Genomic DNA, 12,283 nt, shown 5'->3' with positions numbered 1-12,283 from the left:
GCATGACCCAGCAATTGCACTACTGGGTATTTACCCGAAAGATACAAATGTAGTGATCCAAAGGGGCACATGCACCCAAATGTTTATAGCAGCGATGTCCACAATAACCAAACTCTGGAAGGAACTTAGATGTCCATCAACAGATGAATGGATAAAGAAGATGTGGTGTGTATATACAATGGTATACTATGCAGCCATCAGAAAATGAAATCTTGCCATTTGCAACGATGTGGATGGAACTAGAGGGCATTATGCTGAGCGAAATAAGTAAATCAGAAAAAGACAATTATCGTATGATTTCTCTGATATGGGGAATTTGAGAGGCATGGTGGGGGGGTAGTGGGGGGAAGGGAGGGAAAAATGAAATAAGACGGGACGGGGGAAGGAGACAAACCATAAGAGACTCTTAATCTCAGGAAACAAACTGAGGGTTACTGGGGTGGAGGGGAGGGATAGGGTGGTTGGGTTATGGACATTGGGGAGGGTATGTGCTGTGGTGAGTGCTGTGAATCGTGTAAGACTGATGATTCACAGACCAGTACCCCTGAAACAAATACATTATATGTTAAAAAAAAAAAAAAAAGAAAAAAATGTTTTGAAGCATTTGTATTTTTGATGGACTGAGATTATAATTTTTTTCCTGTATGTATTTCCTTGTATTAAGAGTGTTTGCACATACAATGCTCATATAATGAACTAAAGATTCCTTATCCTGTTCCTTTGTTTGATTTCTTTCTTCTCTCTTCTTTTATCTAAGCTATATATTCACATGGTATATAGGGTCAGATAGATGTAGAAGACTTTATTACACCAAAAAGCACGAGAGAAAAAAAAAATATGTTGAAAACCCAAAGGTCTATGGCCTAGTGATTGAGGATTTTGTGAAATTTTAGGTAATTCACAGGACATCCATTGGTTTGGTTATAAGTGACAAGTACCATGGAAGGATTAGTGTAAGGTAAATGAATTAGTCTCTAAAATGGCCCAGGTTATTAAATAAATACCAGTGACTGAATTATAGGAAGCATCTTATAGATCATGTTTCTTTATTTTTTCTCAAGATTTATTTATTTATTTATTTATTTATTTAAAGATTTTATTCATTTACTCGACAGAGATCACAAGTAGGCAGAGAGGCAGGCAGAGAGAGAGGAAGGGAAACAGGCTCCCCGCAGAGCAGAGAGCCTGATGTGGGGCTTGATCCCAGGACCCTGGATCATGACCTGAGCCGAAGGCAGAGGCTTTAACTCACTGAACCACCCAGGTGCCCCAAGGTTTATTTATTTATTGAGAGGGAGCATGCACTGTGTGTACGAGAGCGAGGAGAAGGGCAGAGAGGGAGAATCTTCAAGCAGACTTCCCACTGATTGGGAAGTCTGTTGTGGGGCTGGATCCCATGACCCATAAGATCATGACCTGAGCTGAAACCAAGGGTCAGGTGCTCAATTAACTGAGCCACCCAGGTGCCCCAAGATCATTTCTTTATAATGATAATTTCTTCAGTAGATGTTCCAAGAAATTCCTGTTAATTATTACACCATGACCAGATTTCTAGGTTTTACGGAATTAATACTCATTGTACTGTATCTAGTCAAAATAAGTACTAAAAGTAATATGTCTTTTCTTTGATTCAGAAATTCAAGTTAGAATCTTACAGTCTCTCAAATTTTCATGAATAGAATGTGTTTATTGTGTATGCTAAAGGGAATTGTAAGCTCTTAAGAAAGAGTAATAGTGGGGCACCTGGGTGGCTTAGTGGGTTAAAGCCTCTGCCTTCGGCTCAGGTCATGATCCCGGGGTCCTAGGATTGAGCCTCACATCGGGCTCTATGCTTGGCGTAGAGCCTGCTTCCTCCTCTCTCTCTGCCTGCCTCTCTGCCTGCTTGTGATCTCTGTCTGTCAAATAAATAAATAAAATCTTTGAAAAAAAAAAAAAAAAGAAAGAGTAATAGTATCTCTCTTCCAAGAATAATTTGTTTCGATGGAGAACATGTTACTATACCTTAAAAAATACCTTAAAAAATACTATACCTTAAAAAAGCTTGTCAAAATTAAAAGTGTTCATACATTAGGTACATGTTCATTTTAGCATATATGGCATTAATTTTATACATATAAATATAGTACACATACCTCACAGTGTTTCTTCCTTGTCGCTGGTGAGTAGATATGTTTGTACTTTTTCTTTTTTTTAAAGATTTTATTTATTTATTTGAGAGAGAGAGAATGAGAGACACACAGAGAGAGAGCATGAGAAGGGGAAGGGTCAGAGGGAGAAGCAGACTCCCTGCCAAGCAGGGATCCTGATATGGGACTTGATCCCAGGACTCCAGGATCATGACCTGAGCCAAAGGCAGTCGCTTAACCAACTGAGCCACCCAGGCGCCCCGATATGTTTGTACTTTTAAGGAGAAAATAAACTTTTTTTGTTCTTTCTTCCATGTAATTCATTTTTTAAAAAAAAATTTATTAAATTCCAGTTAGTTGACATACAGTGTAAGATTAGTTGTAAGTGTACAGTATAGTGATTCATCATGTCCATACACTACCTGGTAGTCATCACAAGTATACTCCTTAATTCCCATCGCTATTTTACCCATCTCCCCATCCACCTCAGTCTAGTAACCGTCAGTTTGTTCTCTATTAAATTTTTTATTTTCTAGAAGAAAAGTGTTACTCTCTCAAAAAAGTGATAGGAAGAATTCAGAACCTTTCAGGAGAGAGCTACAAAATTATTTGATTTCTGTTTGATTTTCTTGTTTGGTTAACCGTGTTGGACCAGGTTGTATTCATTTATATTGAGAAAGAAGAGTGGTGGAGTCTCATCAAAAAGCTGCATGTGCTACTTTGACCGTACATCCCTTTAAGAAGTAAGATTCCATTATTTATTTTTTAAAAGATCTTATTTATTTGAGTGAGAGAGAGCAAGAGAGCAGGAGTGGGGGTGGGGTGGGGGCGGGGGAAGACGACTCCCCACTGAGCAGGGAGCCCCAACTTGGGGATCCATCCCAGGACTCTGAGATCATGACCTGAGCTGAAGGCAGATGCTTAACTAGCTGAGCCACCCAGGTGCCCACACTAAGATTGCTTTTAGAATACACTTTTGCACTAGTAATATTTCATTGAAACATTGCTCCCCAGATTGATACATGAATTTGATGCAGCTCTAGGCATAATCATGACTCATCAGGCTTTTCTGCAGACATTTACAAGCTGATTTTTCAATTTGTGTGGAAGTTAAGAGGACCTAGAATATCCAAAGGAATCTTGAAAGTAAGAACTAGCACACTTCAGTGCTGAAAGGAAATATTGATGTGTTCTTTGGATGTGGAAATTTCTTGAATTCTCTTATAAATTCAGCAGGACTAGCTTTTATATATTGGACTTGTATAAAATTGAAGTATACATACATTTTACAGTGACCTACCTAAACCATCTTAAGTTTGTCTTTCACAAGTTGATCAGCTAATGATGAATTTTAATTATCTTCTGCTGGTGTGTGAAGGAGCTTGGCCACAGGATGACAGTTGTATTTGTTTCCTTGTCCTCTTCTCACCTCCAACAAAGCCACCCCTTACTTTGTAGGGGTCTTAACATTTTTCCTTTATGTAATTCTTTGTCTTTCTTCTTACCACATATGTTTGCCATGAATATTATTTTTACAAATTTGGGGGTGTAGTGTATCTGTGAGAAAGATCATAATATTTATGCATAACAAAACTTAAAAATTGTGGCCTTAAACTAATAGAGCTTATTTATATTGGACTTGTATAAAATTGAAGTATACATACATTTTACAGTGACCTACCTAAACCATCTTAAGTTTGTCTTTCACAAGTTGATCAGCTAATGATGAATTTTAATTATCTTCTGCTGGTGTGTGAAGGAGCTTGGCCACAGGATGACAGTTGTATTTGTTTCCTTGTCCTCTTCTCACCTCCAACAAAGCCACCCCTTACTTTGTAGGGGTCTTAACATTTTTCCTTTATGTAATTCTTTGTCTTTCTTCTTACCACATATGTTTGCCATGAATATTATTTTTACAAATTTGGGGGTGTAGTGTATCTGTGAGAAAGATCATAATATTTATGCATAACAAAACTTAAAAATTGTGGCCTTAAACTAATAGAGCTTATTTTTCCTACATAACAAAAAGTCTAGTGTAGGGTAAGGAAGTGTTGTAAAAAACTAATAGAGCTTATTTTTCCTACATAACAAAAAGTCTAGTGTAGGGTAAGGAAGTGTTGTAAAGCCTGAGCACTCTTATTTTTTGAACTAACCCAGCATCATTAAGGATGTCTCCATGTCTGGCAAGAGAGAGGAGAGCCAGTGTCAAAATGGGTCTTCTCTGCCTCCAACTTTTGAACATTCCCCCAAAGCCATTTCTCCACAGTCTGCCCCCAACTTTGATTTAATAACCTCATATCCAGGAGGTTTTATTTTATTTATTTATTTTTTTTTAAAGATTTTTTGTTTGTGTATTTGACAGAAAGAAATCACAAGTAGGCAGAGAGGCAGGCAGAGAGAGAGGGGGGGAAGCAAGCTCCCTGCCTAGCAGAGAGCCCAATGTGGGGCTCGATCCCTGGACCCTGGGATCATGACCTGAGCTGAAGGCAGAGGCTTAACCCACTGAGCCACCCAGGTGCCCCTCCAGGAGGTTTTAATATCCGAGACCCAGGAGCACAAATCCACTTCTTTACATGAGTCTTATAAATAGGACTTAGTCTCCGCCCCCCGCCCCACTGGCCCAGCCATGATCTGAAACTATATGAACCTGGTTTTTCTCAATACCATCTTCTGGTTGACCACTAAGCCCTTTTGATTATTATTTACTTCGAAGTTGTTTCTGTTTATTCTGTATTTGATTGGAACCACCCTAATCCCAGCAGTAAGGCATCCATAGCAGCTACTGATTGTGAGTCCCACTACAGTTTCATGTTTCATTTCAGGTATTCTTTATGATCATTTACCTTCTAAATATTTCACTTAACAGGTACTTTCTAGGGGCGTCTGGGTGGCTCAGTCAGTTATGCGTCTGCCTTCAGCTCAGGTCATGATCTCAGGGTCCTGGGATGGAGCCCCGCATCAGGGTCCCTGCTCAGTTGGGAGCCTTCTTCTCCCACTGACACTCCCAGTGCTTGGGCTCTCTCGCTCTCTCTGTCAAATAAATAATAAAATCTAAAACAAAACAAAAAAACCCAAACCCCCCAAAACAGGTACTTTATATTTAGATCTTTTTTTTTTTAAAAGATTTTATTTATTTATTTGACAGAAAGATCACAAGTAGGCAGAGAGGCAGGCAGAGAGAGAGGAGGGAGCAGAGAACTGATTAGAGAGCCTGATAGGGGGCTTGATCCCAAGACCCTGAGGCGCCCCTATTTAGATCTTTTAGTATACCAGCCAAGAAATAACATTGGGCATAATTTAAGGACCTTTGACAAGGGTATGTTTTACACACACACACACACACACACACACACACACACACACACACACACACACACACACATCCATACATATATATGGGTCAGGACAGGTTAGTTTTTACTGTCTAATTTCCATTGAAATATAGCAGTGAATTTTGGAATCTGGTTCCTGCTGCCTCCGTCCTCAACGTAAGACATAAGATGGTAACTCCTTACCTTTGTTAGACAGAATTTCTTACTTTTTCCTCAGATATGCAGTTAACTAGCAGATGTAGTATCTCCTGGAAAAGACATAGTGAAATTCTTTACTTTTATTTCCTGAGGGATAATTGCTTTTTGGATAATTAATTAGTTCTAGGTTATGTTCTTCTTCTTTTTTTTTTTTTTAAAATTTTTTTTTTTTGAGAGAGAGAGAGAACATGCACACATGCACGTGGGCCTGGGGGCAGGCAGAGGGAGAGGGAGAAACAAACTCCCTGCTGAGCAGGGAGCCCGACATGGGGCTCCATCTCAGGGTCCCAGGATCATGACCTGAGCCAAAGGCAGATGCTTAGCTGACTGACCACCCAGACGCCCCAGGTTATGTTCTTTAAAAGGATATATTCCTGTTGTGGGTTGAGTTGTGCTCCCCTAAAATTCCTTTGTTGAAATTCTAACTTCCAGTACCTCCGAATGTAACCTCATTTGGACATAGGTAGGGTTTTAATGGAGGTCATCAAGCTAAAATGATGGTTATCAAGGTGGGTCCTAATCCAGTATAACTGATGTCCTTATTAAAAGGGGGGAAATTTGGAGACAGATGTGCAGAGACAGATGTGCCACAGGGAGAATGCCATACGAGCATGGAGATGGCCTTCTACAAGCAAGGAGAGGGGCCTGGAGTAGATCCTTCCCTTCACAGTGAACCCTGCCTACATCTGATTTCAGATTTGAAGGCTCAAGAACTGTGAGACAATACATTCTGTTGTTAAAGCTATTCAGTTTGTGGTCGTGGCAACCCTAGGAAACTAAGACAGTTCTCTCTGAAAATCCTTCATTGCCCTTAATGAGAATTCCTCTCAGATTCTTGTTGACTTGTTGACTGGGAGGATGTGGGGTATTTTTTTTTTTTTTCTAAATCTTCATAATTATTTTAGTTTCTGGAGAACTTGAGTCAGAGATTGATATGTTTTCTAATGATATGCTATATGCCTTTGTCATATTACAGATGATTATTTTCACTTGTTTTAGGGGCTATGAAATGCATTATTCTTCTAGGTTTCCTTGAGTTGCCTTATCACTCAAATACCAGAATGCTCTTTCCTTTTGCATCAGAGCAGGCCCATCTCCCCATAGCACACATATTCCTTAGTCCTGAGTCCTTATATTGGATTTTCTTTAAGCAAAACAATATGCACTGAATATGACTCCCCAAATATAGAGAAATGGTGTTCTTTCCAGATCCTTCCATATTGTCTTCAGTGCTGAGAGCTTATTTATTTATTTATTTATTTATTTTTAAAAGATTTTTTTATTTATTCATTTGACAGATAGAGATCACAAGTAGGTAGAGAGACAGGCAGAGAGAGAGGAGGAAGCAGGCTCCCCGCTGAGCAGAGAGCCCGATGCGGGGCTCGATCCCAGGACCCTGGGATCATGACCTGAGCCGAAGGCTTTAACCCACTGAGCCACCCAGGCGCCCCCTGAGAGCTTATTTAATTGAGAGAAATCTTTGGGTGATATAATTTAATACTGAATGTTTTCAACATGGAAAAATGAACTTCTTCCAGATTCCCTTTTTGAGAAAGTCATTGTTGGGTATGTTTTTCAGCCAGGAAACATGCTGTACCTGTTTTATTAAAATTGGTTCAGTGCTTTGTTTCATTTTCTGATATCAAATAGAAATATGCAAAAAAAAGAAATGGAAATAATTGTGTTGTGGTAGCCTATGAAATGGTGGACATGATATATATATATAAGGTTATAGTAATAGGAAGTGAACTTGAAATTTTTTCCTTAAGTACATACCTTTTACTAGTAGCAAAAAGTGAAGTTTTGGGGGATGCAAAATGATGAAAGTCATGTATTCTAATAAAAAATAAAAGATTTAAGTAATATAGATTTTTAGAGTTTTTACTTGCCTCATTTTCTTTCCAGTGAGTTTTTTTTTTTTTCACACTAATACCTCCAATTCTAGTAGAATACCTCAGAATTTATTCTCCTCCCCCCCCCCAATATTTTTAACCTTCCTCTTTGGCAGTATTCTTCAGGGATTTTTCTTGTAAAAGGTAACAGAGAAAATGGGATGGTAGAGAGAGAGTGTAAGTGCATGAGGAAGGGAAAGGGCAGAGGGAGAGGAAGAGAGAGAATATTAAGCAGGTTCCACGGCTGAGCCCAATGCAGGGCTTAATCCCAGGACCCTGAGATCACCACCTGAGCTGAAATCAAGAGTGGATGCTTCATGAAAAAGAGCTCCACATCATTCAGCATCTGGGAAATACAAATCAAAACCACAATGAGATACCACCTCACACCAGTGAGAATGGCTAAAATTAACAAGTCAGGAAATGACAGGTGCTGGTGAGCATGCAGAGAAAGGGGAACCCTCCTACACTGCTCGTGGGAATGCAAGCTAGTGCAACCACTCTGGAAAATAGCATGGAGGTTCCTCAAAAAGTTGAAAATAGAGCTACCCAATGACCCAGCAATTGTACTCCTGGGTATTTACCCTAAAGATACAAATGTAGTGATCCGAAGGGCCACGTGCACCCGAATATTTATAGCAGCAATGTCCACAATAGCCAAACTATGGAAAGAACCTAGATGTCCATGAACAGATGAATGGATAAAGAAGATGTGGTATGTATGTATGTATGTGTGTGTATATACATATATACACATATACACACACAATGGAATACTGTGCAGCCATCAAAAGAAATGAAATCTTTACATTTGCCATGATGTGGATGGAACTAGAGGGTATTATGCTGAGCAAAATAAGTCAATCAGAGAAAGACAATTATCATATGATCTCCCTGATATGAGGAATTTGAGAGACAACGTAGGGGGTTTGGGGGGTAGGGAAGGAAAAAATGAAACAAGATGGCATCGGGAGGAAGATAAACCATAGGAGACTCTTTTTTTTTAAGAGGTTTTTTTTTTTTTTTAAGATTTATTTAGTTATTTATTTGACAGACTGAGGTCACAAGGAGGCAGAGAGGCAGGCAGAGAGAGGAGGAAGCAGGCTCCCTGCTGAGCGGAGAGCCCGATGCGGGGCTTGATCCCAGGACCCTGGAATCACGACCCGAGCCGAAGGCAGAGGCTTTAACCCACTGAGCCACCCAGGCGCCCCACCATAGGAGACTCTTAATCTCACAAAACAAACTGAGGGTTGCCAGGCGGAGGGCCTAGGGAGAGGGTGGGGGGGTTATGGATATTGGGGAGGGTATGTGCTATGATGAGTGCTGTGAAGTGTGTAAGCCTGACAAGTCACAGACCTGTACACCTAGGGCTAATAATACATTATATGTCAATTTAAAAAATTAAATAAATAAATAAATAAATAAATATTAAAAAAAAAAAAAAGCCTGGGATGCTTAACTGTCTGAGCCGCTCAGGCACCTCACCCAGTGACTATTCTTTAAAAGCGACTTTAGTTTTAGTTTTTATTTTTGTTTATTTTTTCTTTTTTAAGTGAGGTAGTGGTTTAAAGAAGTCTTGTTGGAAGCAGCTAACAATAAGACCATGGCTATCAAACTAGTTTTCTTCACAGAAAATGGTTATTCCTTTAAGTATTTCTGAAAATTTCATGGGCTGTCTTAGCATTCTAAAGGGTCTATGATTATACATACATCATTTGTTGTCACTTAAAAATTTGGGGCAGAAAAATTCACTGCAGTGACCATTTCTGATTGACTGTTTGTCAAGCCCTATAGGTGACCACCTAGTGTCTCATGGGATCTGGCAGTCTTTTTGGAGCCCTCTTTGATTATTCCATTTTTCATTTCTCTCTAACTTCTCTGAACTAGTATTTAGTTTTTAGCCATACAGTTTATAACACTTAAATCTGGTTGTTTCACCAACTAGGTCTTGATTTTGTCCTATGAAGAATAATTCCTTGTATTTGTGCTCTCCCGTACTCCCATATACACTTAAAAAGAAACCCTTTTCCCTGAAGTTTCAGAATTTACAGTAGAAGACATTGATGATCTTGAGACATAATAGGTTTGTAGTAAATATAGATGAATGAGTTTTCCACTGAATATCCTCTTTTTAATGTTTAGCACACTGTGAAACAACACTGAGTTTTTCTTGGACATTGGCATCTGTTACTGGTTTGGAGATCTAACAAATTTCTAGACCTTACATGTCATTGGTAGCCTAGCAGGGTGAATAAGATCTTAGGTTTCGAAGTCAGGCCGCCTGGCTTTTGATTTGGGCTCCGTTACTTTGCTTTTCACCTTCTGACTCCTTCAGACTCAGTGTCTCTATCTGTGAAAGGGGCATGGCCATAGTACTTGATGCATGATTTATTATGAGAATTAACTAAGATTTTAATTAGATTATATATACAAAATGAAATTTTATGTATTTTCATATATGTGTATCATATATATATCATATATATTCAGGAGAATTTTTGGTACTTAGGACATTCAACTTGGATTCATAATGCAAATGTATGTTTTAGAAGGAATTATTGTAATATTTGACGTTATTCTTACAACATTTCCAGGTTTGAAAACACAATGGCAGGAAACAGCCTTGTCCTACCCATTGTTCTTTGGGGTCGCAAAGCACCAACACATTGCATCTCAGCAGTACTTTTAACAGACGACGGGACCACAATTGTAACTGGATGCCATGACGGACAAATATGTCTCTGGGATCTTTCGATAGAATTAGAAGTGAGTATTTGAAATGCCTATTGTATGTTTTAGACACAAGGAGCTGCTTAAGAGAAAACAATAGTCTCAGAATAATATTTGCCCTCGTAATATATTTTCTGTGAAATATGTTTTGATTCAAATTGCTATTATGCAGGTTGATAATTTGTATTATTCATCAGAATTGACTTCTGCTGGTTTTTGGTTATTTTCAGTTGTTATATTTACCCTAAGTGGCTTAATATGTTATATTTAAAACTTTTCAAAAGGTGTTTATCCAAATACTGAAGCAAGCATCCAAAAAGGTATTAAAAAATAGTTTTGGACATTTATACCTTCTAGGGTGAATGTCTCGAAGAGAGCAAAACTTTTTATAAAACATAAATTTAGTTGTATATATGGCCATTCTTTCCTACTGTGGAGTGTTCAGTGTGTTGTGCTCCTAGGCCTTCACAGTGGACAGACTAGGGAAGTAGGAGTTGGGAATACACACACACACACACACACACACACAGAGTTCACACTAATACCTCCAATTCTAGTTAAAACACCTCAGGATTTATTCTCCTTTCCCCCCATATTTTTAATCTCCCTCTCTGGCAAATTTCCCCAGGGATTTTTCTGTAAAGGGTAACAGAGAAAATGGGGTGGTAGCCAGCATGGAATATAGGGCAAGCAGGTTGATCTTTTAAGTAATATTTTTTGTTTTTGTTACAGCCTTATTGAGATAAAATTCACATACCATACAATTCACTCATTTAAAGAAATTGTGTCATACACACACACACACACACACACACACACACACACACACAGGAATATTATTCAACCATAAAAAAGAATGAAATCCTACCGTTTGGGATGTGGATAGACCTTAGAGGGCATCATGCTAAGTGATATAAGTCAGACAGAGAAAGACAAATACTCTATGCAAATACTGTATGATCTCTCTTATATGTGAAATCTGAAAAAAAAAAAATATATATATATATATATATTTAAAATGAAGCTCAGAGTGAACAGATTGGTAGTTGCCAGAGGTGGGAGTGGGGGTGGGAAAAATGGGTGAATTGTTTTTGTTTTTTGTTTCTTTAGTTTAAATAAATTGAATTAAAAAAATAAAGTGTAGGGGCGCCTAGGTGGCTCAGTGGGTTAAAGCCTCTGCCTTTGGCTCGGGTCATGATCCTGGGGACCTGGGATGGAGCCCCGCATCTGGCTCTCTGCTCAGCGGGGAGCCTGCTTCCACCTCTCTCTCTGCCTGCCTCTCTGCCTACTTGTGATCTCTGCCTCTCAAATAAATAAATAAATAAAATCTTTAAAAAAAATAAATAAGTAAAGTGTACATTACCAGAGTCAATTTTATAACATTTTCATTTCCTCAGAAACATACCCTGTACTTTTTAGATATCATTCCCAATACCCCCATTTCCTCCCAAGGCAACCACCAATCTGTTTTCTATCTCTTTTTAGAATGTGCAATATATGTAAGGATGTTAATTTGATATGATAAATATCCCATATCCCAAATATAACTCCTCTGTAGGTTTACCTGTTCTGGGCATTTCATATGCATGTAATGATATGTGGAGTCTGCTTCCCCCTCTCTCTCTGCCTGCCTCTCTGTCTACTTGTGATCTCTGTCAAATAAATAAATAAAATCTTAAAAAAAGAAAAGAAAAGAAAATATAGTTTCATTTACACAGTTCTTTTGTTGTTGTTGGGGTTTTTTTTTGTTTGTTTGGTTTTTCTTTTGCTTTCATCTGAAGATGGGTGGCAGAGCCATATATTCTGGTTTTATTTTACAAATGTTCATTGTTAGTATTTATTTATTTATTTAAAAGATTTTATAGCAGAGAGCCTGATGCGGGACTGGATCCCAAGACCCTGAGATCATGACCCGAGCCGAAGGCAGTGGCTTAACCCACTGAGCCACCCAGGCACCCCTGTTTTTTGGTATTTTAACTTGTGAACTGTGACTGTACTGTATTCC

The 12,283-nt window shown here is 38.7% G+C and overlaps 1 protein-coding gene across 2 annotated transcripts in view; it reads left to right on the top strand.

Moving 5' to 3' along the window:
- Window positions 1–12,283, top strand: part of LOC111154249 (WD repeat domain 7) — a 364,619-nt gene that overhangs the window by 18,247 nt on the left and 334,089 nt on the right. For both annotated transcript variants that reach the window (XM_022513750.1, XM_022513748.1), the window contains exon 2: window positions 10,143–10,314. In XM_022513750.1, the coding sequence (XP_022369458.1) occupies window positions 10,156–10,314 (159 nt within the window). In that variant the 5' untranslated portion in view covers window positions 10,143–10,155. The remainder of the gene's footprint in view (window positions 1–10,142; window positions 10,315–12,283) is intronic.

This window comes from Enhydra lutris, unplaced genomic scaffold (assembly GCF_002288905.1).
Source record: "Enhydra lutris kenyoni isolate GAN:26980312 unplaced genomic scaffold, ASM228890v2 scaffoldscaffold36, whole genome shotgun sequence".
NCBI lineage: Eukaryota > Metazoa > Chordata > Mammalia > Carnivora > Mustelidae > Enhydra > Enhydra lutris.
This window is presented reverse-complemented; position numbering and strand designations above follow the sequence as displayed.